Raw genomic sequence first — 27216 nt, 5'->3', positions numbered from 1 at the left:
TTACCCTGCTCAGCACAATGGGGCCTCAGAATTCTCTGCGGGTTTGCCTATATGGGGTCAGTCAGGAGATTAATCTGAATTGATTTAAACTGGATTAGTTAACTGCATTAAATCTTGAGTAGAGACACAGTGTTTTCTTACCCATATCTTCCAGTTAAAATCAAAGCTCTGTCTACTCAAAGTGGCAAGTTTGGCTTCCTCACTCAAGCAGAATTCTGTACTGAGAGATTTGTTTGGACTGGGACAGCAGTAGTTGGCTTACTGACTCTTATACTACCCCTTGTAGACAATTATTAATCTCTGAGTTATATAAATGTTAAACTAGTCAAGAATCTTGCTCAAGACATAGCAATTTGAGTATTCCTCCCAGTTCCCAGCAAGTGAGCTGGTATTACTATCTGTAAGGTAAGGAAAGTCCAGTTTCCTCTTTGTTTCACGCAAGCAAAATGATGTTCCAGTTAGGTTTCACTGAGACCTTTTGCCATGCCATTAGCAACTGAACTTGCGTTTTTTAACTTCTATATTAAACTTCTTAAAGAATATTAAAGTTAAAAGATTTCAGTAACAATATTTAAGTAATTTTGGCACTTTTGTTAAATATTAAAGGGATTTGATATATTGCCATGGAATGTTTCCAGTGAATCAAAACTTTCTGGCAGTGTTTCAGCATCTGAAAGTTTTAGGCCAGCTCAGCGAAGAGGCAAAACCTGCCTCACCAAAAAAAAAAAAAAAAATCCAAACCATTATTTTAACTCAGTTTTCTTCTCTTTTTCCTGGAAACTTTACATCTCTACTTGGTACAGACAATTTATTTCTACACTTTTATTACAGTTGAGGGGGAAAGGAGAAGGAAGGAGGACCTTGAGAATATGTTAATAGTGATCCAACAGGAGCATTCTGCCAGAGTTAATCTCAGTGATTGACCAGGGAAGAGGCTACTAAAGATGTATATCTTCTATATAACGGTGATAATTCCAGAGCTCTGGCACCTAAGCAGTCATGAATCCTACCTCAGATTATACTGCCATTTACTGCTTTACAAATTACCTTACTATTTGGGTGTAAGAGAATGCTTCAGCTGTGACCTGTTACTTATGCTGTGATAGACAGGTTTAACAACCTGCTTGCCTGGCTTAATGGTGAAAGATTGCTGCTGGAAAGGTTAAGTGCTGAAAGTTCGGCCATTTGCACTTTTTCAAATTGTCTGTGCATCAAGTCAGACACAGAGTGACCCAGCCCCAAGGCCTGCTGCTCTGGAAATGGCTGCACAGGTTGAAGGCAAAGGGGCCTCCTGCTTCATCTGCAGCTGGACACTTCTGTCCCTGAACGGTGTGGCTGAGCTGAGCAGCTTAGTGTGCTCCCTGGCACAAAGAAGGGCAGATGCCATAGGACTTTGCAGGATAAGGCCCAGCCAAACTTAGAGGCCAATATACGCCAGTTAATGTTATGGCTTTTCTGTCTTCATTACTCAGCTGCAAGGGGAATCTTCCACATGTAAGCCATTTATTCATATCTAAGCTTGAGAAAATTCATGTGTTGTAAGAAAACATTTGAAGAATGTGTTTCTCCACATATTCCGTACTGTTTAGAAATCTGTCCTTGAAGAATGGCAACAACAACACAGCTTCCCAAAACTGCAAACTCTGCAATGTTCCAGTCTGGTAGAGATGCTTGAATCAATAAGTACAAAGCATGCATGAAAATGGTTAACATGATGAATGATGAACGTAAAACTGACAGCAAGAGCAGCAGGCAAAAACAGAGTGGGATCCAAGTGCCTTTGTTTTGTCCACAGTCCTTCTGCCACTTCCATGCAGAAAAGCCCCACGTGCCCATATGGGAATACATGAACCTCAGTAGCCCTTGTAAGTAATAGCTGGGGATGCAGACCTGCAAACCTCTTTCTGCTTCCTCACTGTGAAGGCTTTGGGGACTGATGCTGCATTTATTGAAGTCAAAGCAAAGACTCCCACTGTAACAGATGGAGGCCCAAAGCCTGTATTTACGATGCATGAAAGGAAAGGGTTACAGAATTGGAACAGTCTTATTAACATTGGTGCTGGTACTCAAATCCTATAGGAATAATGTATATTTATAAATATTAAGATGACAGATTCTATAGGGCCCTTTGAAATTCTGAGCACGTGTTTTTGTAAGGGCTCAAAGAATGAATTTTGGCTTGATTTTTGTTTCATCGTGTGATTGCATATTACAATTTCTAGAACTCGTTGCTTCCAGGAGACCTCAGAGACTTGGAGTGATCTGTGACAGGTAAGCTACCTGTAATGGCAATGTCAAAATGGCCTCTGGGTTTATTTGTTTCTTTATGCAATTATTTAACTTGAAATGAGCTCTTTTGGCGAGGAAGAGCAGGGTGGCTCTGTAGTAAAAAGTAAATCTAACATCAGCTATGCAACTGGTTTTGAGAGATGGCAATAGAGGTAGGGAGAAAGTGGGACTATTATGCTATGAGGAGGAGAGATTGTTCTCAGATAAGCAGCGATTTGAGGACATTATGTGCAGCTTTTTGCGGGGCACAGTTTGATTCAGAAGGTCCTGCTTTCCCAGGCCCTCTTGCCCAGACCAAAGACAGACTTTGTACTGTCTCAATTTTCATTTCTAGAAACATGCTGTAGGAACATTGCTCAACAGTCGTAAGAAAGACATACCAGGGAAGCATTTACAGAAGACAATAAAACAATCCCCTGATTAGTTAAGAGAGGAAAATTCACATTCTTCAGTAGCCAAAATCTACAAGACTAGGGCCTTGGCTACATACCTCAGCTTGAACAGGCACCCACACCACCAAACACTCCTGAGCCTGTAAAGGAAAGGAGCATTTTTCAAGCATTTATAATGTGCATGCACACACAAGCATACATGCATGCATACACACACATATATATATGTGAAATAAATGTATCAGCAGGCAAAGTGCCTAACAACTCAGAGTCATTAACATAGCACTCCCATACTGATTTTGACAGGTATCTCACACACAACAAGCTTCATAGATGCATAGAAAAGGATAGATAGGATCTGTCCTCAGGACTCAGGTCAAGAATCAACTGTTCTTTGTGGATGTAGCCACATTTTTCATCATTGCTGTTCATTATCTGTTCAGCTCATCACTTCGGATCTGTCCTTTAGAGCTGTGTTTCCCAGACTGTTCTGAGTTGCTGAACAAACTTGCTGAAGTTTTCAGCAAAGCACAGGTTGCTGAGATGCCAGCCACTGTCACACACATCTTCAGAAAGACACAAAGCTCAGTACATCCCAACCCCTGATAACATACATCCTAGAACAGAAGAGACCCTCTCTCAGTCTGAACAAAGAAATAACTATATTCCTTGAAACTCTGCTGTACTGCACTTCTGCTTTTTGGCTGTAGTCCCTTGACAGGCTCCCTCACTGCTGCATGCTGACGGGCCATGGCAGAGCTCTGGCTGCATGTGGGCTGGCCACAGACCTATAAGGCATCCCAAGGCTATGTTAGCATGCTCAGCTCTTGAGAAGGAAAGAGCTGCATCACACAGAATGCTCAGCCATGACTCTTTATGGCCAATTAAGAAATCGAAGGGGAGCTCTGTGCAGAGCTTGCCTGTCACCAGGAAGCCTGAGCAGTGGTGGGAGTCTGCCAGGGTGGCAACTTGCAGCAGCTGGGTTATGATCCCATGGGTAAGATCCCACCATATCCTGGGTAGCATGGATCTAGTAACCTCTGGATGCTTCAGCTCCCTGTCTGTCCCTGCACCCCTGACTGCACAAACTTAAACTGTTTTGCAAGAGGTGAGAATTTAGCCTTAAATACCATGGTGAGGCTGGATACCTTTTACAAATGCTTCTTAGACATTTTATACCCTCGGAACAAAATTGCTGCCATGTCAAATGGAAAGAGGGAAAGCGGAGGGGTGGGGAATCCTGGCTGTGATCTCATGGGGATGGAGCACTGGAGGCAGAGGGATGAAGCCCAGCAGAGTGGGCTCTATGGGCCTCCTGGTGCTGAAACATGATCAGAGCAAACAAACAAAGTAAAAGCTGTAAAACTAAATGACTGTTTTTATTTGTTTGCTTGTTGGTTTGTTTTCTCTCCTCCACTTCCTTGTTCCCAGCTGCGTGCTCCTCTAGGAAGCAGCTGCTTGGCTTTGGCATCTGCCAGGCTTGGAGCATGTGTGTTGCATCTAATTTAATCTCTCACCCTGGAAAGCAGACTCATCTCCCTGAATCCCTAACACATTTTACAACCAGATACATGACTGGTGCTAGGGTAGGAGATGGGGAATAGGTATTTCCTTTAGTTTTTCAGTTTTGACCTCCAATCTGCTCAGTGGACCACTCAGGTAATTCTGTGCACTTGCACTTCTCCCTGTAAATTGTTAACACTGATCTCCAACTTTCCCGTTATGCCATGTAATATGCAATTCACCCACAAGCATTTTCCCTTTTACTCACAAACTGCTTTAAAAAAATAACAACTAATTTTCAAAACTCCCCTGAAAAGATAAGCCTGAACTGAGATCCTGAATATATTCCTCAACATAACCAAGCCAAAGTAAATGTCCTAGGAAGCCACATATCTGTGGTGAGCTTATCCAGCTCCCATGGATCACTATCTCTGCCTCAAGCTCTGAGAAGAACTGGAAATAATTTTGTTCCAGCCTTCTGGCCTGTGCTCATCTCTTGCACTACTTTTCCCATCTGTTTTTCTAGGCTGAGCAGGGCACCAGCTGCAGAGGACTTGGCCTCCAGAATGCTCACAGCTTTTCCTCCAGGGCGAATCTCTGCACAAGATGCCCTTCTTCATGGCTTCTTCAGCCCTCTGCCTCCTCAGGTCTATCAAGTGCCTGCTGGTAAGCTGACCCTTGATTTCACCTCACCGACAAAGACCTACTTCAAATAGCCATTCACTACAAGCTTCTTCAGTACTTTGGACCTGGACATCTTGTTTCTTCCTGCCCTCCCTCCCCACTCCTGAATGCTGCAAAGTTTACATCCCAGTGCAAATTCCACAGCTTGTTTTTCCATTTTCTTCCACTCCACCACAGAGTTAATAACAGAAGTGGACCTGGATGGGATATGCCCGTGCTGCACTTTCAAAGCTGAGGTCTGTGTGCTTTGATGGGCTGTTTCTCCCCATTCTATAGCCCTAGGGGCCCTGAGCTTTTCCTCAGGCTGGCTCAAGCTGTGTATTCAGTGTAACTGGCATGCTGGTCCTTCCTGATGTCCTGAATTCGCAGCTGCTCAGCATGATGTGCTAGCCCCAGTTCCCTTGGTCTGCTCCTCCTGCTCCCTTTGATGTTTGGAAGCAACAGCTGTTCCTCATACCCTGTCACACCAGTTCTCCCTCAGTTTTACCTGACTTATTTTCTTCTCCCCTTGCTGCCTTTTCTTAAGCACACAGTTGCATATACACGTCACATGCATCTGCCTTTCCTGCCCTCAGCTGACGATAAATATATATAGGGTCTCACAAGTTATAGGTTCTGTTTCTCAGTGGGAAGAGCTCCCTTCTACTGGGAGACAGGCCAGAGAGCCCTGGCATTCTCTGTGGTCTCCCAGGCACCAGCTATGCTGGTTTGTTTTCTGGTGTTTTTCTTTTAAAGATAGGGGCAATTAAGAAGAAAACTTCTAAGACTGTGTTGTCAAGCTATTTGAAAACTTAATTTCTGGCTTCTGTGACATATCCCAAGTGAAGGAGCAGCCAGCCAGCATCTCTCCCAAACTGCCGCCCTTCTGAAGGTGCTGTGTGTTCATGAGCAGGAGTGAGAGACATCTGCATTCCTTTTCTGTTCACCCAGCCACAGAGCGCAAATCTACTTTGACACTTTTAGAAAAATGAAAAGATGGAATCTCGCAGGAGCCTGCCTGTGCCGGGGGTGGGGGGGGAGGAGGGGAGCACGCACAGCAGGAGGGAAGTTGACTTTTCTTTATACATATAGGGTTTTTTCCATGCAGAGTTTAAATTATGCCTGATAAAAGGAGTTTCGTGGATGTTTCAGTTCTTTCAAACCCTCCTGGCTTCCTCCCAATTAAATGAGGTTTGTCAAAGCCACAGGGCTCTGCTGCTGCCGGAGAGGCGGACAAGCACTTCCCGCAGTGACATCTCCAATCCCCAAGGGAGAAGATGAAAGTGTCAGTGCCACGAGAGAGAGAGAGTGTGGAAAAAAACAGGTACAGAGACAGACAGTGTGAGAGTAAGGGAGAAAGTGAGGAGAAATAGAAGGAATGAGAAAACAGATTGGCATAATGTGTCAGTCTCTCAGACACATTTCCAGAGATTCATTTCACCTGGGTTTCTACACAATCCCATATTTATTATCCTCCATAATGCAGCAAGAAATACCTTTTGGACAGGCGACTGCATGGCAATAACTTAGCAACCAACATACTGAGGGCAGAATCAAAGTGCACAGGGCAGAAACCAGAGCAGTATGGCCATGCAAGACCATATTCATGAGTGACTCATTAAGCCTGTAAAAATTAGGCAATTCTGAATAATTTCCCATGTAGCCATCCCTACTGCCATAAGACATTTGTTCTCTTGTGTCATTTTAGTATCGCACTACTTCAGAATTTAACTGTATCATTTTAAAATTCTGGTTGCTATGATAACACAGTGCAGGTTTTAAATATATTCTGTTCCTACTTTGTTCTGAAGGATGCTGGCTATTAGTTCCCATCCTCTGAAGGAGAAAGTTAAAGCAGAAGGGCAAAGAATGAATTGGAGATGAAAGGTGAAAAGAGGAGGAGGTTGATCCAAGGTGTGTGAGAGTAAGCAGGAAACAACATTTGAAAAAAATAACGTTTCCATAAGAAATTATTTTCTATTGTTATGAACTAATTGTAGACATATCTGTCCTTTTTATAAGTTGCTATGACAAGCTGGAAGCCAGAGGATATTTTTCAAAGGTCAATTCCTGGGAAAAAATAATTGCAGAAATGAGAGTTTCAAAGAACCCCTCTGAATAGAATCTTTCTTATTACTGAGGAGAATGTGAACCACCAGACCCTGGCTGCTGCCTTTGGAATGGGGAGGGGAGCAGGGGGCTCTGTGCTTCCTGGTCAGCTCACAGAGTGGGGAACAAGTTGCTGTTGCTTATGCTCATTTGGATGCAAAGTGCTAGGAAAAAAAAAAAAAAAAAAAAGAGTAACTCATGCTGCAAGAAAAGATTTTGTCCCCTGAGAGCATTTATTGTCCTTTTTCTGGCCTAAGCCAATCCTGAGACAATTATCTGTGGAGTGTAGCCCTGTACTACAGTATCTCTGATAAAACTTCAGCCTAACCTTTGCTAAAGCAGAATGTTTTCTGACCAACTGTGGTCTGTTTCAATAACTCCTGGAAGAAAGATGAGATTCTTGAATCAAGAAAGCATGAGCTGTGTTCTCAACCCGGTGTCAGTCCTGAAGTGCAAAAGGCTTCCTGAGAAGTATTTTACTCTGCTGTCAGGTCAGACACAATAACAATTTCAGTCTAATATTCTTAGTGATAACCTTGGTTTATTTCCATCTGTTTTGGCCACAAATGCTTTAAAGCAGGCTGGTAGGCAGGGAGGGTGAACAGTGGAATTTGGAGTTAGCACCAGGGAGTTGCCAGCAAAATGTACTGTGAGAAGAGCTCCAGCCATGAAGCTGCAGATCAAACTAGGCTTGCTCCTTTTGGTTACAGGTGGGCTCCCCGAAGCAATTCAAGATAAGTGTGCCAGGTGATGATAACACTTTCCTGTTTGTCCTAAAACTTCCCCATACTTATGCCTTCAGAGACAAGGAGGGGGAGATAGTTTTGATTTTGACAGAGACCTGTTATTTTAATGTTTGCTGCATCTAAACTTGCACAAAGCAAGTTTAGGCATGGGATGTTAAGGCTGCAAGCACTGCCTACCAAAAATCCCATTTCCATTGGGATCAGCTAACTCTGGTAGTTGTTAACACAGGGCATGTATAAAGAAGAGCTGGCTTTCACAGACAACTTGTTTGGGTTGGCTGCTTTCCCTGTGTTCTATATAGCTGAAAGGTTTTTACACTCACTTATGTGTGCTTTGCCACCTCTGTATACAGAAAATTGACATCTTTCACTGAAAATCAGATACAGACACCTAGAAATTGACGTTTCCACCAAGTGTATGAATCCAGTTTATAGTGTGTCTATAAGAGAATAAACCAAAGCTGGTAATGAGTAGCAACTCAGCTGTCACTTCTGAACCAGAAGCAGTCTTCTTCTGTGAACTGATAAAGCCAATCTTCACTTAACTCAAGCAAAACGTCCTTCAGCTCCTGTGGCCTGATCTCCATAGTAGTGGCTTGTGAAAATACTGACAGGACTCTGAGGTTTTATGGTATGTCATTAAGTCACCATCCTCAGAAAGAGACAGTGCAACCTCATAGATGTTTCCAGGAAGCAGCATGCCAAGGACACGAGCCCCTGACATATTGTCCTGCTTAAAATCTTCCTTGGGCATTGGCCTGAAGCAGCCACAATGCTTGAAGGTTTAGGAGCACAAGGCAATGGAAAGGACAAGAAGGAAGGTTTCCTTTGCTCACTCCCCAGCTCGTGCTCTTGCAAAAGGATAACTGGCACCAAGTTTGGCCCACATGACTTGGGGAAACAAAGTCCTACAGACATGGATCAAATGCTCTAACTCCCATTGATCTCTAGCCAGAGAATCTCTATAAAGGTCCTATTGTTCAGGGAGATGAACTGCTCTGGGAGGGAGCACTGCTAATACCCTTCACAGAGGCAGATGTTATTGTATCAGAGGTTGGCAGACATTTTTCTGTTATTTGTCTAATTGCAAAGTTATATCTAAGGTTTCTTTAACTTTCACTTTCCTTTTAATGCTCTTAAATGCAAATCTGAGAAGATTTAGTTGTTTTGTTGTCAAAGACATGCAGTCTGGAAGTTCCATGTACTTATTTTTCATCCTCAGGTGCACTTCTGCCTTCAGCCAGTTACCAGTAGAACAGAGCAAATGGGGATGCAGTGATCAGATTTCTAAGGCACAAAAGTTAAAGCTAAGTTTGAGATTGTGACAGCAAGCAGCCATGAGCCTAGGAACTCAATTAGCCTGAAAGACAACTATCTCATTATCTTTCCTAAAATGATATAAATACATAAGAATATAAAAATTTAAAATAAACTCTCTCTCTATTGACTGTCTAGATGACTGAATTTCACTGCTCAATTTCTTTAAACACCCACTTTAGTATTTATTTATTCTAAGCGTGAAGCAGCTACGATAATTAGACTGTCAGATTTGGTAAGTTAATGAGGAGTCACTGGAGTGGAAGGTTTTGCATTTGTGAGATTGCTGAAGGAGAGAAGCTCCGTGCCTTTGCTCTATCTCTTTTTTCTTTTTCTTTTTTTTTCCTCCTCTGCTGGGTGGGAAGGAGAGAGCTTGGCAGCGCGTAGATCCATTTGAATCCTTTTGATTAGTGGATTGCATTCCCACCACTGTTCTACCAAATACTATTTTGCTGGTTGCTCCAAGAAAAAGAAAAAAAAAAGAAAAGAAACCATAGATGAGATTTCTAGAGAAGGGAGCCTAGATTAAAGAAATCCTTTTCCAAAAATTCAGGAGGAAAGGAGATGTGAAAAATAGGATCCTGAATTAGTTTGCAGGTGAGTATTAGGAAGGTAGCTCAGTGTAAGAAAAGGACTATTTTGCAGCTTTCTCTTTAATCTGTTTTTTTGTTGTTTTTTTGTTTTTTGTTTTGTTTTATTTTGTTTTCCACAGAACAGTCAGTGCTCTCAGTTCCAGCAGTGAGACTGCAACCTGAAATCTGTGACCTGTTTACTTCTTATCATAAAGGACATCTCTCAGAAGGTTCAAGCAAGCTTTGGTAGAAAGCAGAAATGACTGGCTACTTCTTGGGTAAACATGTGGTTCCCACTATGAAAGCTGCTGCCATCATTCTCTAGCATATGAATTTTTTTATGCATTGAAGGTGGGAAAACAACCAATACCCACAGCTGGACCACCACATCCCAGGCTGAGGACAAAATGGCAAATCTTCTCACATTCAGAGAGAAGAGGTCAGCAAGCCAGTGGCCCCCAGTGCACAATGCACAGTGGTATCGTGGGAGGTCTGGGTTTGTTTTGTCATGTTCTCAAATCTCAGACCAGTGCCCTTTCCTCTGATGCCTCCCCAGTCAAAATATGGTTTCATTTCCACATTGCTTAAACTGACCAAATTGCTTTGTTTGCCTTTGTCTATGTCTATTGAATTCACATTTTATAGCTTACTTGTTATGATTTAACACACAATGGAATTTGCTCACTGAAGTACCAGAAATGACAAAGAGTTCTACCCAGGGGGGAAAAGAGCAATTTCGCAATGGATGTTATGGCAATGTGTATTCTTCCATTGGAGTGATGAAACCATAGCTCCACCTTTCTTGGGTTCATCTCGTGTCATAACATTCTGCCACAGCAAGCCGGAGTTTGTCATTGGAGTCTTTTTCTCTCAGAACTCCATACAGTGCTGTGGTTTGAAGCAAACATTTGGGTGTTTCTGATGTGATTTGGTTACTCTGCCACACGTCATACTTTGATTTCATCTATATCACTGTATCAGCACAATGTTGGACTAATGTCACAAAATTGATCTGCCTAATTTTGTGATAAAATGTGCTTCCTGTGTATGTGCCAGAACCTGAGCCAAGCTAGGAAAAATCCCTCAGGTTTGTAACATTCAGGGTTTTCATTGATCTGTACTTTAGTATGAGTCACTTTAAAACATTATGTCTTTGTTTCCCATCTCTTCTTATGTTTTAATAAAAAATATTTTAAAATAAAAGAAGTTCTGTTATTTACGTATATTAACTATATTATATATTTCATATGCACCCAAGGTAATTCCTCTTCACTCAATGCAGCTCAGGCAAACGAAAAGGTTGGACACCCAGGATTTAAAATGTTGTTCCAGCACCAACATTTATCTCCATTTTATTACAGAAAACCTCTATTAACAAAAGATCACTTAACATCACTGAAAAAAATTACAGGAAAATACCCTTTTCATATATCCTGTCCCTTTGCTTATTTTGTGCATTTGCTAGCAGTAAGTATCCAGTCAGTGTCACCAGCTGAGTCTGTGCTTGCAGGGCAGACATGGAAGCTGGTCTTGAGGCCAAATTAACTTGACTTACTGTCTGCAACTTAGCTAAGATACCAGGACAAATCTCAGCTATACTCCTGTGCTTCTAAATGCATGTAGATGGTGTTTACTGCTGTGAGGTCAGGTCCTGGCACCCAGTGCCTGGTCTTACAACCTTGCTCAACCCCATCTGTCCTCGTCATGTGGACAACAGCAGACAGGACAGCCTTCAGTACTTTTGAGAAGGAGCCAACATTGTGGCCAGACTGGATTTTGGAGGCAGCCTGGGTTCATTCCCAGCTCACCTGCTCGGCTGAGGGCAGACAGGGTGGCTGTTCCCTCTCTGTGATCAGAGAAAAACTAATCCTGCCATAAAAATGGCTGTCAATTCCGGAAAGGCTTCTCGGACAGCTCACTTGAGGAGGGCACACATGCTTCAGTGTTTACTGACTTAGCTCTGGCCAATTTAACCTCATTTTGATGACACTTCACAGACACAAGATTTAAAATAGTGAAACTATGAAAAAAGTAGAAGATTCTCTTCAGTGATTTGGTTGGTTGGTTGGTTGGTTTTGTTTTTGTTTTGTTTTTAATATTAACCTGGCTTCAAAGTGATGGTGACCCTTTTTTTTTAAGCTGCTTACACAACATATTATACAGGCTTAAATGTCAGCTCAAGTTTTCTTCTGCAGTTAACTACAGGAAGACATTCTGTAAGTGATGTTTTTCAGATTATTAAACTTTTTTTTTTTAAAGAAAACGGCATCTGGATTTAGACATGCAAGCAAGGTTAAAAATGAAACAGTAATTTCTTTGTCATTTTAATAGGCTACCAATGGAAAGCAGGGGTTCTGTGTGCTTTTTCAAATCTAATCAGAGGTAGATAGGCATCTAAGGCTCAACAGCCTCATGCTGGTGCAGGAGAGAATGGAATTTCCTGGGAACATAATGAAACTGGCCAGCCTTCTTTCATTGGCTAACCTGAGTTGAGTTATAAAAATAGACAAAACCAAATAACTAAACATACCAGGCTCGATCCTGAATCTATGGGCCCTGAGCCACACAGCAAGAGACAAAACATCATCACAGTCTCCTCCTTGTTCTTCTTCTGGTTTCAGGAAGAGACCAGATAGTGCCAGGCATCTATCCCAGGGTGACATACTCTCCATGCCAATACATCATCTATCTTCTACTCTATTCCACCTTTTCCCCTCTATCTGCTGAGAAGAAACGTATGGATTGTTGGAATCTGCTTGCTTTCTCATGCAAGGAGACTTAGGCCATACATTTTTATGCTAACACAATTCCTTTGCAACAGGAGTAGATTCTATACTCCATTACAACAAAGATCTTTGAAATAACTTTTCATATTGATGAAATGAGGCAAAATCTTTGCAGGTGTAAAACAAGGGCAGAGTCTGGTCCAGAGTGGCTTATTTCTTAAAATCACCTTTCAGCAGAAGAGAACAAAAGCATGCAGATGCCCTGCCTGTTGTTTTTCAGAAAGCAATGTCAGAAAGATTGACTTGGCAACGAAGATGTAACAGCATAGTCTGAACACTGGACTTGCAGAATAAACGCAGCCATGTGTCACTTAATAGAGAGATCCCTGGACCAGAAGATCGTTGTACAAACAGGACAGATGGGGACTGACAATTGAAAGAATGTAGAGGCTGATCCAAGGCTTACAGAAACCTGTCATTCTTTGGGTTTGCCTACAATCTACTTCAACAAAAGAGCTCCTGAGGGAAGGAGGGGATTAGTCAAAAGTTGAGTAAGTCTCCAGGGAAGATGGCTTCTTGGATAAAGTTGTCAACAAAAGGAATTGTTTAAGACTATTTGTTATAATTTCCTAGAGGGAGCTTCTGCCACTGCTAACAGGATTACCAGCATACTGGTTCCACACCAGCAGAGCATTAGACATATGCATTGCAGACTGGTTGCTTAGAGCTGAATTCAGGGGTCTTCTTATACTGGATCTTAAGAGTGTGCAGGTGCTGGTGAGCAGAGGGGAGATGGCAAAGAATTAAGATGAAGCCAAACACAGGCCATTTTTGGTCCAGCTGTTGCAGAGTCCTGGCTCATTAATGAGTTACCAGGGTGTTTTAATCTTCTTGATCTCAAGGGCTGCTGACAGGCTATGAAAATGAAAACTAATCTGAGGTGAGTGCTGATCAGGATACACAGGGAAATGTGCAGGAGCTCTTTCCCAGCTATAGTTACTGTGAAATTCCTCATGTAATTTGTATTGGAAGAATCAGAAATACAACTCACTGCATTCATGTGCTTGGTCAGGGTGCTTGGTCTCAACTACCTGGGATATTTTCTCTTACTTTTTGGTCCTTAGAAGTCAGATGCCTCACTGTAATCTCACAGCAGATCTGGGAGAAAAAAAAAAAAGAATACAAAGACAAATCATTATGGTGTAGGCATGCAAACTTTCTTATTCATCTGAACAGTGTCACTGGCAGGACTGGGGCAACTTCGCTGATCAAGAATTATGCAGGGCATTCAGGTATTAGTACAAAACCTGTTACGGAGCTATGACAAGGCACTGGTGAAGTAGATGGCAGCTACGTAAAGAGATGGAAGAGGTCATTTTGGGTTAAAGGAGCTACAGTTCCTCTGAGTGCTGACTAAGCACTGCAGACATAAGCAGAAAGCAGCACAGCTGTTTATGTCCCCCTTCGCCCTCTCTGTATACGTAATTGCAGAGGAAAAAGGCATATAGGCCAGCTGCAGGTATTGCTCAGTTAAGAAGACAATTAGTATTCCTTATGTTATTGTTAGAGTCCTCAATATTCTGTGCTTTGATGAAAAAAACAGCTACGTTCCTAAAGTTCTTCCAGCTCTAGATTGTGTGGATCCACATCTACCAAACACCAAGCACCCAAAGTGAGTACGGATGCCTGACCTCACCATGAAACACTGAAAAGAATTTTGCGTCCTGATATAGGACCTTATGCATTTTATTTTTTTTGCAATGAATATTACATTGACCTCACAGCTGTATAAACAAAATCTGACTAGAGCCTATAGAGTTCTACTTGGGCACATATCTCTGTGTCAGCTTCCTACATGCAGGTTTATTTGTGCAGAGAAGAGCAACTGGAATCTCTTTCAAAGCAAAGCAAGAGTTCTTAAGCACATAAGCACTGGCTGCTGCATTGCAAAATGCTACAAATAAGATGTCTTTTAAAAGTGAATCTGTGTTGGTAAGAAATAGCTCTCCAATTCTGAGTTACATTGCACTGTAATATGCATGTTCAGAGAGTCGATAAATGATGCCCAGCTTAGGACAGGGAGATTTGCTTTCCTTTTGCTCTCTTGGGGATGGCAGAGAAGAGCAGTGAAGATGCAACACTTATAATGCCTGTCATGGTTATGGCTGGATGTCTATTTCAAATTGAGAGACACTGAATAGCAGTTAAATAAATGTTAAATGAAACGTTTTTGTTTTGCAAGGGCAGTAAATGATCTAATGATGGGAACAGATGCACTCTCCTCATGGAGTCTAGAATGGTTTTGTTTTACATTGCAGCAACTCCCGTTATAGACAAAGCTCTTACTAGCTAAATTGCCAAAGAGCCAAATGATACCTGATACCTTTGTATGTGGAGGACAGGAAAGCCAGGAAGACTCTGGCAGAGCAGAAGGATATGCTGCAACCCAGCACTCTTCATCTGTTCATTAACCCAACATCTGAGGCCCAGTGCCTTAAATACATCAGACCAGAGAGATGATTGCCCCAGAACCATCCGCCTCACACACTAACAGACTACTGTTTACATCAGGAGTGTTCATTTCAGCAGATTCTCCATCCCCTGGCCTGCTCCATCTCAAGCACTACAGTTCTCAGAGAAAATGGATGTTGTGTTGTAACAAGAAACACACCTGGATCCATGGATCAAGTTAGCACCACCCAAAATGCTTGTACTGCCACAGTCTTTCTCTTTTGCTTTTTAGTGCTTTCCCAAGCCCTAGATGAGCAGACTTAACTTACTAAACAGGTGGAAAATGATTCACTCTTCTGCTGGGTTAGTTTTTCATTGCTTTAATGAACTGAATCAGATTACAAAGGAGTCAGACAAGTACCACGGCTCATGCACAGCTAACGTGGAGTGGGAAAGGAGGAGCAATGAAAGGCCATGAAGTTCTGAACCTTATCTCCAACTTGCCCACATCCAGTTGGGATGTAGCTGGTCACCCTCTGACACATCTGGATGTTTCACGTTCTGTTTTGAGGTAGTGACTGAACAGGTTCTGGTGAGTTAGTGCTCCCTACTGCTATGATATATGTGGGCTCATCTCAAATCTTCGTGTCGGCTGGTAAAGACCTCATAAAAAATCCTAGACATTGGTAAAGACTGACCTTTACTTTCTCCAGAACAAACTCCTCTTGGCAGATGTAGGATGCCTTGGTAAAGCAGGAAGAGTTTGTAAGTGCAAGTAAATGGAGATTTTTGTTCTCGAGGGTCATCAAGCTGTTTCTTCTCACCACCTAATGAAAAATTGAAAAAAAAATCTGAGATTTTGGAGAAATCCTCTAATTCAGAAAACATCGTCTTTTATGTAAAGAGAGTTTAACAGCAGACTTAAATATTTGCTTTAAAAACATCCTGAATTAAATGCAATAACTTCATTCCCAGGCTAAGATTCTGCTTTACTTCAGGTCAGAGCAGGTCTGTTGGCCAAATTACATATCCCCAAGAAAAAAACAGAGGGCTTTAATACTGGGAGAAGCCTGTCTGTAGTGGCACAAGTGGGCAATGCTCTTTAAAGGGGGAAAAAAAAAAACCAAGAAAATCCCCCGCACAACCCAGAATTGCATTTGGGGAGCACAGATGAAAGCCCTGATGTGGGTCATGTGACAGGTGTCACTTCGGTAATGATATTGGGGCAGAGATAAAAGTCCTTGCCGGCTGGTCATGTGACAGCGCTTCATTACTCTCACAGCAGGTGGTCGGAGAGTCTCAATGCTTTTATTTTTTTATTATTTTTTAATTTTTTTTTTATTCTGTGATAATGAGAAAATGTTTAAACTTCCATCCCTGTGTTTAAACAGTCCTTCATGCTGTCAGCAGCAGGAGATCCCTTGATCAGCTGTCAGATTGGAAAGTGCAATTTTTCTGGAAAGTAAACAGCGTGTTTGCCAGTTGGAAATCATTTTCTGTTTGTTGGGACTGCGAGTGGCAGAGTGATGGAGCCGTGTCACTGCGTCTGACAGCTCGGGAGCGGGGAATAGAGAAGAGCCTGAAAAATGTTTTTTAGACTCTGCCTCTGATAACAGCAGCCTGAGATTTCTGACACTTCCCTATTGTTATTGTGTGAAAAAAAAAACATCATTTATGGATTGCTTATGAAACTTCTGAAGCAGCGGCACCGCATCAGCATGAGTACGTGGGACCTTCTAAAAGAAGCTCCTGCATTTTAATAAAAACTTTCAGAGGAGAAAAGCAAACGGGATGCACAAAGAAGTGAGCAGGCGTGGGGACACGTGGCTGCTCACTGGCTGGTGAAGGTGGCCAGATCTCATCCTCCACGGGCAAGGAAAAATGAAAAAGTCCCCTTCTATTAGAAAATGTTTCATGTCTGATGTCACACAAGCTCAGGGAAGTTAGTGGAGGTTTCAGGTGAGATGAGGAAGGGAAACGCAGTCCCAGGATGATGCCAGCAGCCCTGGGGCTAACCAGGCCCAGTGCAGGCAGAGTGCAGATTACACCCTTCTTCCTGAGCAGCTGGGACCCAGCTACGTGCACTTCACAGGTTAACCACTTTTATTTTGGTTCCTATTAGACAAATATCTTCTCAAAGTCATTCTCACAAGGAACAGGAGATATGGATATAATGCACATAATTTTAATTAAAATCAAGGTTTGAATGTGCATATGCAGAGGCATACAAAGCATTTTTCCTATGCAGACATAGACAACATCTCAAATGCAGAATCAACAAATCAACCCGATTTCAACACTGGTAAGTTAATTACTCAGAGCATGGCTTGGATCACGTATTAGATATCTGCAGCAATTACGTTACGTGGAGCCTTGGTAGTCTCCCAACTAATGCTTCCCTATGAGGGCTGTGCCACAGAGTCCCACAGGTGTTTTCTCCCTCTCTGTGAAGCTCCCCATTAAAAGCTTCCTGCGTATTACTTGTCAGGAAGATTTGCCTCATTGGAGCAGAGGGCTTGATGCCCTATTACCATCTCACTTATCCCACCCTGAGCTGGTGCTGCTTCAGCTCCACACTGTGTGCAGCTCTGGGCCCCAGATCTGTGGAGCCCCATCCCGGAGCTCAGTCAGGGCTGGGTGATCAGCAGAAATGATCCCAAGCAAAAAGATCAGATCCGAATCTGGCCCTTTGTTAGCAGTCATTAAAAAACATAGCACTTTTAATAGGAGCTTATTCAATTAGCAGACTAACAGGCTCCATCAGATAAGCAGGGGATTTCCCTGGGAATCTGAGTCACTATGGCACATAATGCTGAAGCTGCTCCAAGCCTATGATTAACCCTCTTCGCACTGAACCAGATGAAGAGGCCAGATTTCAGGAAAGGGATCGTTCCTGGCTTCCTAAGGGAAAAGGAAAAGCTCTCTGCTCTGCCTGCACACCCCAAAATGTGCCAGTGCTGAGTGTGACTCACACAGGCGGAAGGAACCCAGAGGATCATGGCACCAAACTGTAAGTGCTGCAGACAGGAGACTCGCCTGATCTCTGATAAACACGCTGACATTTGGCAGCCTGACAGCTTCACAGTTCTATAAGAGGCTTCCTAATTAGAGCCTGGGTGAGAAATAATCCACAACTTGAAGTTTGTCTCTAGCTTCCTCGCTGTACTTTTTTTTCCTCCTTTTCTGTGCGCTTTCTCCCATTTCAGTGTTTTCTCTCACACATTCTCAACACATCCCCTCCCTGCAGACGGAAGCTGTTTGAAACACCAGGCAGGAGGAAGGTTAATTTTTGCCTGTCCTCTCGGCTCAGAACAACTCTCAACAAAAGCACCTCTCTTGCATTCCAGTGTTGCCCTTGAAGGAGACTGGGAGATAGCGCAGGGAGAGGACAGGACATGTGGAAGATTATAATGAGACAAAGCACAACCAGTCTGGATGAAAACCAAAGCAGTTCCATTCATTCCTAGTAAGACTTGTAGGGTAAACCTAGTGCTCCTAGCAGCGGAAGAATGGGGACTCTGGGTCAGGATCCAACCTTGCATTTCACTTTGCTCCTGTTGCCCAGCTCCGCAGCAGCTGGACCCAAACAGTGCATTGCAACAACTCAAATGTCAGCTGCAGCCAGGTTCTGAATGCAGCACTGCCCTTAGGACTTAAAGTACAGTGATGCTGCCATATCACAGCACAACATTGGCCCTGCTGGTCTTACAGTGAAGTACATCTTTTAGAGATATGAACTGTTACAAGGGCAGATCTTTAAAGGCTAAATCACATTCCAGTCTTTTACTCCATCACAGCCACGTTCCCCAAGTAGTTCCAGAAAAACGTCAAATGCAATAACCTCTGAATGTGAGATCATATTAACAAGCAACATCTGCTAGGACAAGTATAACTCTTCTACTGTATTTACTGCTTAGGGGGATATTTGCTGACAAGGGGGTCGTTTGTCCTCTATTTATTTCCCAATGTCCCTTCCCAGTAATAGGATGGGTCGCAAAGTTATTCAAAGACAACAGCCAGTGTGCACTCTGCAATAGCTGGGATACAAACACAGAATCCACTTTATGCTGGAGGGTTGCTCCTGTTTGCTATTCTCCTTGATTAATAGAATAATGCCTGGATAGCCATGAGAAACAGGCAGAAATTCAGGATTCTCCACATACAGTCCACAGGACAGTTATATGTTATCACCATTCTTGACAATGGTATGGGACATACAAATATGTAACTACCAGCTCTCTCCAAAGCAAAGAGAGTTCATTCACATTTTGAAGCTATTTCCAGGACAGGCATATTTGCTGCTGAGATATACTGGAAGATCGGTCTTATCCAGAGGAATCAAGGGTCCTTGAGGAGTGTGCTCTTCTGAGGTTTCCATTTGTGGGCTTTGTTATAATTGCCAGTGACCAAGTGTTTCACATGCTGGAGATATCTGTGAGAGAAAATATAGACTATACCTCAGTAATGGGGAGAACAACCCTACATGAGGACTGGAAAAGTCTGCAAAGTTGTTCTCATTTGTAACGCCTGTACTTTTAAGATACTGAGGCTGAGAAAATTGTCAGTTAAACTGGTATTTCCAACAGACATCTGTGAAGTAAGCAGAGCTGGTCCCTGAGGTTCTAACAAATTCCCTGAATAGATTGTAGCTGTGTGTTTTGTACCACCCCTTTCCATAAAATGAAGCATAGATTGGTACACTCTATTTATAGAGTGCAACCCTCCCACTTGCTCAGAGAACCCCTGAAGCTGAGGGAGATGAAGTTGCATTTGTAGCCTGACACAGCCTCCAGGGTCCATGTAGCATCATATTAACATTCTGCCTTGCAGCACAGTAGAAACCTTGGGGAAAAAATGTAAGAAGTTCTGGACCCAAGATATCTGGCCCCATGCCAACCTAGATATTCTGTGTGAATTCATATCAGTATAGATATGAAGAAGGAAGATGTAGATGTGGGGAAAAGCTCTCTGGAAGGCTGATGGGAAGAGACCAGGCAGGGCTGGGGTGGGCAGCTTGCCTTTGGGTCCCTGCCCCGGGGTACTGCCTTTCTGTCGCTGCAGCGTGGCACTGGGCTCAGAAGAGCAGCATCTTGCACGACTGAGCGCTCAGCATGAACCATTTTAAAATTCAGGTGAATCAGCCGCCAGGAAGATTAGTGATGTGACAGTGCAACACCACAGGAGAGAAGAAAAACATTGATACTTTTCAATTAAATTCAACTTTTTCAGAATTTCGGTCACTTAAATCCATTTAGACTAAGTCCTGCAATACAAGCTGGCAGCCTGAAGGAATTAATTAAAATATATCTATATATAGAGAGAGGGATTCACTCAAGTTAGAGATAGTGGTTTTGTTTCTTTTGTTGTTGTTGTTTAAAATTTTGATGGTTTCAGATGTTTAAAAAGAAATTTAAAATAAACAAACAAAATCCAGTTGAAAATTTGGCAAGGGCTGAACCCTTTGGGATGAATTTTCCCAAGAGAAGCACAGATCTCTGATAAGAGACAGAGAAGACGCCGCATTTCGCAGCTGCAATGCAGATCTGTGGCCCCTCTGGGGACTCACATAGTCTAAACAGGGATTTCTTCAGTTTAAATGCCAGATTCGCTGAGGTCCCAGTGGAACTCCAGAGGGGCATTACCTAGGAAATGGGGCACATTTAATCCAATCCATCATTAATGCAGAGAACAGTCTCAATATTTTTGAAAATCAAAAACATGCATTATGAAAACGTTCTTCATGTCTTGTGTAGATTAAACTTCACTCACTTCCCTAGATGGCTGGGCCGCAGTTTGTTTATGATATATGGGTCCTTCTGCATCTGTAATGTAAGCAAGTGAGAGCTGGAAAGATGGCCTGATTGGGCAATTTCCTGAAGGATGTGCTGGAAAGTTTTGTTGTTTGGTAGCTACAGGTGCAAAAGGAAAATAACAGCTTTGAGCAGTGTGGTCTAACTTTGATTTCAGCCTTCTCAATGGGAGCAGTTTTATTTTCTTTGTGGAACCTTCCCCACTAATGAAATCTGAGGCTACTTTACATTTTGACTGGAATTAAAATCAAGAGGATGAAGAGATTCTATGGCTACTGAAAAGAATGATTGAGTTCACTGCCATATGACAGTACTACCAAGGCCAGCTTTCCCCCTAATGAATCTGGGAATAATCCTTGCGAGATAAATGCAGTGCTGTTACATCTGTCTCTGAGTACTGCCTGTGTGGATGTTGTAGAGCCATGAGTGAGCAGCACAAGCCTGCATCCTGCAAGCACTGAAATGCCATGAGGTGAGCTACACCATGCTGCTCTGGGCACTGCTGAGGTCTTCTCACCCGACTGTCTCTGCTGTACACAAAACCATCTCAAAAGCCATTCAGCTGGACACAGACTTGAAATTCAAGACTTTGTTCAGCTGAAAGCACGTAGTCTGCAAGAGATGCTGTTCCCACTGCAGATTTTATGCAGAAAGAGTCAGGAGGCAAGCCTGAGGGCAGTGGCAAGGCCTCATGCTCTGGGCTGTGTCTGAAGCTCCTGCAGGCAGAACAAGGAGACTGCTGGGCATGAAGGTGAGCTGAGACCCTAGGAAAGCAGCAGCCCAGCCTGCACAGAAGGGACCATCACTGCTTGGGCGTGAGGAATGAATGCAGACAGACCAAGAACCCCACTATGTTCTCAAAGAACTGCCTGTTTGTACCAGGTTGCAGCACAGCCAGCGTGGGGGGCAGGTTATGTTCCTGTTGGTACCACCTGGGAAGAACTCTCGGCCTGGAGGGCAGCACGCTGTGAGTAGATGGTGCCTCAGGCAGCTGGGCAGGAGGTGACCCAAAAGGGATGGCCTGAAGTCCAGGCTAGGGGAAAACATTCCCTGAATGTGGCCCCACTTGTTCTGTCCCGTCCCTGGACAGCAAGCGTGGCTGGATGGAGAACCCCTCCGTTTTCACCAGTGAGGGAGATGGGAGATGGAACATGGCTTCATCGTGCACATGTTGCCCACATCCACCATGGCTCTGGATGAAGGTGGAAGGACTGTGGGTCAAAGAATTCCATCACTGGTGTCTCTGCAGGCAATGCTCATGCAGGGAGGAGGAGCATGGTGAGAAGCACTCTCAGCGCATCCTCCAGCGGTGCTCACGGTCCCGGCTGCTGGCACTGAGGAGGAAAGGCGAGCCTCAGGTAGATGTGCAAACCCTCAGCTGCTGTGTTTGCCAAGCATCCAAAGCACTTTCTGGAGTCTGAATGTATCTTTCACTGCCAGTCTAACTGCAGCTCTAATGAGATTTGAAGCAAGCCATTTCTTCTAAACAATGGCACTACCTCATTCTAACCCATTTAGATGATAATCTGTTCTTCCAGATATTAATATTTTCATATTAATGTAGATCCTTTTATCCCTGTAGCTTAGCGCTGGGTTCTGATTTATTAATAGCTGACTCCCTCCGGACCGGGGGAGCAGGATGCTGCATTGTGATGAGCTTAACAACTCACTGCTCCCCATTAGTAAATCACAGACCAGCACTTCAGATTTGCAGAGAGAATTGGGTTCATCCCTTGAAGCATCTCAGTCCTGTTGTGCAAAACTCCTGGCTAACAATTGCTCTTAAATGAGCCAAGTGCTCTGATCCAGGTTCAGCCCACTCAACTGAACTTTTAACAGTATTTCAGGATGTGAGAGCAAAAGCAGAGCTAACAAATTTCCCTGGCTTTCCCATCAAATGGTGCTGGGGCACTTTTCTGGAGGCACCAGCAATATAACACCCAGAATTAATGTATTTATTATTTTAGAAGAGCTCATGTTTTTTTAATGTCTCCCAGTTTGAAGGAAGGGTTGAAAGTAAGGGCAGCCTATTTGCATTGTGAATAAAGTTATCTGGCTCCTCCACCCCCAGGAATATGCAGAAATAAATGCCTTCTAATGAACCCTGGGGGGCTGAAGCTTTGATATGGATCTTGCTGGGGATAGAGTGGACGGGAGAAGTTCTCGCTAGACTGAAACCCAGCGTGGCATGGGGGTAGGCAGCCTTCCTCAGAGAGAGAGGGAAGGAAATTGGATTATCTTGCTAGCAGTTGGTGTTTTTCTGTCTCCAAGAACTTACAGAGGAGAGGCCCCAGTTGGGAAGTTAAATTCAGCCCTCTGCAAACAATACTGTTTTTTTCCTCATCTGAATAAAAGAGATATGCCTGTCCAAGTTCTGCAAACTTGATTCTCTTGCTCTGGCTGGATGCAGAGCAGGTGGGCAGGTAAAGAAGAAAAACTGCAAGAGTTGAATGTTGATTTGGTGTCTGTTGAAAGTGTTCCCTATATGTGTTTGTAAACACAGATTACTCTCTGAATGTGACATCTGGCTTTGAAGGAGCTCCCACAGCAGGCAGAATCACAGCAGTACACACTTCAGTTCCCTCAGACAAATCTATTGTAGGACAACGCTTTGCAGTTTACAGCACACCAAATAAGCACACACACACACACACACAAAAAAAAAAAAAGCAGCTGAAACCCCTTAATAGAGACAATCTGGTTAAATGGGTTGCTTTCTGGGAACAAATTGTTGAATAAAAAGAACACCCTGGCAATGGGAAAGTTTTCTGTGTTGCCAAGAGGTTCCATAAAAAGACCATTTTACAGTGTTAACTCATTCGCTGTATAGCCAGAGCTTAGCACGGAGCACCCCATGCTGCCTGGGAGGCAGCAGCACGGAGAGATGAAATACAGCAGCCACTGACAAGAACCCTGTGCAGCATCCAGGGTACACATGAGGGTGGAATGATGCCGTGGGGACGCCAAAGATGATGCCAGCCCAAGCAGCTCTTCCCTCAGGGTGCAGACTCAGTGGTTTCCTAACAGGGAGGACTACAGTGGGGTGCTGAGCAAGTTCCTGGGTACATGGGATATGCCAAAGAAGAGGCAAAGAGAAACGCTGGATTTCTGTCCTTTTCCACAGGAGAAGGACAGAAAATAAATGACCCTGGAAGATAAGTTGGACAGATATAAAGTGCTGCTGCTGTTGCTTTACAGTGCCAAGATGCCACACCAGTAAGGCTCACAGGGTTGCAGCACCCTTATGGCCGTCTCCTGGCTCTGTCAACACCAACTTCCAGGCTGGCAGCGTGGGTCTGTGCCCCACTCTCCACTGCAGGCTGAGAACACACCCAGAAAACCTCATGAGGAAGCCTGGGCTGCCATGCCGCACATGGGCTAGCTTTAGCACCCGCCACTTCAGTACCAAAAGGTGTAATGGAATTTTAATGACCACAGATGGCCACAGCTTCTGTTCTATGTCTATCTGAGCACCCACTCCCAAATCACCCTCACACCACCACCATGGTCCCCTCCCAACATGCTGGGACAGGGCAGTGTGTCCCCAGTGCTGCTTCTGCTCCACTTGGGTTTTCCTACCAGCACAGTAACCGCATGTAAATACAGGCAGCAGAAAACTCTGTAGGTGAATGCAGAGTAGAATAATGCGATCCACCTCCTTCAGAACATTCCAAATATGTGTCCTCGGGGTCTCAAAGACACACATTAGCTGGAACACTTTGGTTTTGTACTAGAAGATTAGATTCCCACATTTTTTCCACAGGCAAAGGAAGCATGCCCAGGTACAGTTCTTAGCAACTGTGCACATTCACTGGAAGTAGTGGCCAGATGTTGGCAAGCAGAGAGTGAAGAAAAGCGCATACTATTTTTTCATTTAAGTATATAGGAAAATGGATCCTCCTACCCAGCTGTGAGCCTTTCCAGAATACATCCTGGAGTACAGCTGATGTATGTGCCTCCCACAGCTCGCAGGGTTTGATGCTGTTCCAGGCGCGCTTCATGGGGAGTATTCCATTCAAAATAATTATCAACTTGAATAGAGCATAAGTACCAATCTATGCGAAAGCCACTTTGGCTGCTGCCTGGGAATAGATTACAAAGCACATTTGGCTATTGTGTGCATGCTTGTAAATTTTAAAGTGCTGGGTGAGATCTGAGTCTGGAGACCATCAGAGGATCTGGAGAGCAGTAATGAAATGTGGAACCCAAATCTTTTTGCTTCTTCTTCCCAGAGGAGTCCCAGTCTCTATTTGGGAAGTCACCACAGCTCCAGTAACTCCTAATAAATCTTACACGAGCTCCAAATTTGGGGATCCCACACAGGAAAAACCTGCTCCCAGACCCTCATCTCCCATCTTGGTTACATTAATTTCTCCTTGTGGTCATTCCTTGACATCTATAATGCTCCACCTCCAGCCCAGACAGATCAGAGCAGCTCAGATCTGACTCATGCAGCACTGCCACCACATCACTCTCTCTACATCCTTCCACTGCAGCACTCAATCACACCACAGCACACAGCTTTCAAGCTTCTCTCTCAACCCGATTCTTCTTATTTACCTGCTGGATTTTTTTCTCCACTGCCAGTAGTACACTCCAAGGCTAGCTGCCTGTTTGCCTCATTTGCTTGCATCCCCACAACTGCCTTCTTGCTTTCTTCACTCCTCAGGACAGGCCTGTCTGAGAAGGTCTGAACAGTACTGCCTTGGCTAAACCCTTCCTCAGTACAAACACTGTTTGCAGCAGACATAATAATCTGCCTAAATCAGTCCCTGGCCTCTATACTTCACCATCTCCGTGGTTTTCTCTGAGAGGAACAAGGACAGCGGCTTCTGAGGCGCACCTCAGTGTAACAGATGAGACAACATTCCATGTAGTATGAGCACACAGCAGGAGCAGGTTTGAGGGGTGCCCCACTGTGCTCTCCATGCTCTACCAGCCAAGGTACAAATGTGGATTTGCCATGTATGGTAGAGGTATGCAGTCTGGGCCACAGAGCTTTGACATTTAGGCTGGGGTTTGAGTATGAAATAAATCTAACATAGTGGTTCCCCATATTAGATCAAAAATGCCACAGCCTTATGACATGGAGCACAGATCCAGCCTGAGCTTGCTCTGCCAAGTGCATTTAGAAAATGTGTTTAGAAAATCTAAACGTTAGTCTGAATACTTTTTAAAAGTTCAGACCAATCTGTTTCACAAGGCAGGGCACTGCAGCAGGCCACGTACGCCCACCTATGGCAGCCCACTCTTCCTGCCAGCTCAGGTATGGGCTGCCCACCACAACCAGTCCAGAGCTTACGTAACAGCACAGTGTTGCACACACTCCACCCTGTGTGCTCAGGCTGCTTTGACAGAGATGCCATTGTGTGTCCACGACCAACCCAGGTGAAATGGAGTCTGCCAGGTGCTCTGTTAGTGCCCAGACCCACAGTGCTGGTGAAACGCGGGCCTTCACAGTGCTGGAATACACTTTCCTCCTGGACACAGCAATATTCTCTGTGTTTGCAGCTGCGTGGTTCATCCTGCTGCAAAGACTTCATCAAAAACTGAAGCAAGGGGTGTTGTGTGGACAGCAGGCAACTCTAGGACTCCAGTAAGGACACTGGAGGGGGCAGCGGATAGCACTGCCAGCCATCCTTCTGAGATGAACACTCTCACAGGCAGAGATTGACTGCATCAAAGCGCAGCCCATACTGTGAGTGAAATTGCACTGCCTGCAATAAAAGTGACTAGTAGCCAGTCACAAACACAGCCCAGCCTAAGAGTTAAAATGTTTCCTGCACGTGGAAACAAGCAAAAAGCAGCGTGAGGTGCTAAATCCCAAGCATGTGGGAGTCAGTGGGATGGGTTGGCCCGGGGGAAGGGGCACTCAGGGGGTGCCAGGGCCATGAAGCCATGAGGTGCTTCTTCTCCATCCCTGCAGCCCTGGGGAGGACTGTGCAGCTACAGAGAGCGCTCGTGGACAAAGAGGAGGGAAAGGGTTAACCGGATTCGGGTACCCCCCCTCCGTTGAACTCATTGATTCATTTTCTCTGTTCCTATTTCTTTCTCTCACTTTCTTCTTCTCTCTTTTGCAGACTGATTAAAAACTCTTTGAGTTTGAAGGTTTTTGTGTCAAAACAGCTCAGCTGCCAGCTGGGTGCCAAGCGGTGAATATTCATGGTATTTAAATGTGGCGGTGCGGTAGGGGCTAAAGGACGGGCTAGTTAGCTCTTTTTAGATGGAGATTAGCTGCCTCTTTGCTCCTAATCACCGCTGTTGTTGAAATATTACAGCTTCTGTTACAACTGTTAATGTCCTAAATGAAGAACAGGCTCCTCTGAATAACATCAAACATGCAATGGTCACTTCCAATTTCAGCCTGCTTCTCTCCTCTTCGCTAATGCGGGTTTCCGTTTGCAGCTGGAGGCCGCCAGGGCCCCGCAGCGCCGCCTTCAAGCCCCGGGCAGAGTCCGCGAGAGCCCGGGGAGTCCGTGCCGGCGCTGCGTGCTGCGGGGGGGCGGCAGCGGCCACGGGGCTCTTTTACCTCGTGAGGTGGCTGCTCGCAGTCAGTCCCGGCCGCAAGGCGATCCGTCCGAGCCGAGCTTTCAGTCCTTTGCTGGAACTGAGGGCCTTGTTCGCAGCCCGGCACGGGA

At 44.2% G+C, this 27216-nt stretch overlaps 2 protein-coding genes across 6 annotated transcripts in view; one reads left to right on the top strand and one right to left on the bottom strand.

Annotated features, from left to right (window-relative positions):
• Positions 1-10747, top strand: part of CDK15 (cyclin dependent kinase 15) — a 34696-nt gene extending 23949 nt beyond the window's left edge. For all 3 annotated transcript variants that reach the window (XM_090144209.1, XM_031601242.2, XM_090144208.1), the window contains 3 exons: positions 2223-2271; positions 4711-4850; positions 9732-10747. In XM_090144209.1, the coding sequence (XP_090000335.1) occupies positions 2223-2271; positions 4711-4850; positions 9732-9841 (299 nt within the window). In that variant the 3' untranslated portion in view covers positions 9842-10747. The remainder of the gene's footprint in view (positions 1-2222; positions 2272-4710; positions 4851-9731) is intronic.
• ALS2 (alsin Rho guanine nucleotide exchange factor ALS2) overlaps positions 1-27216 on the bottom strand; it is a 212037-nt gene that overhangs the window by 63097 nt on the left and 121724 nt on the right. For 2 of the 3 annotated variants that reach the window (XM_090144202.1, XM_090144203.1), the window contains exons 4-5: positions 15467-15595; positions 13369-13475 (exon numbers count right to left, since the gene is read on the bottom strand). The gene's annotated coding sequence lies outside the window, so the exon portion shown is untranslated. Of the gene's footprint in view, positions 1-13368; positions 13476-15466; positions 15596-25138; positions 25381-27216 lie in introns of those variants that run through there. The other variant, XM_090144204.1, reaches the window with a different exon arrangement.

The sequence above is a fragment of the Phasianus colchicus genome, chromosome 7 (assembly GCF_987193195.1).
Source record: "Phasianus colchicus chromosome 7, bPhaCol1.hap1.1, whole genome shotgun sequence".
Taxonomy (NCBI): domain Eukaryota; kingdom Metazoa; phylum Chordata; class Aves; order Galliformes; family Phasianidae; genus Phasianus; species Phasianus colchicus.
This window is presented reverse-complemented; position numbering and strand designations above follow the sequence as displayed.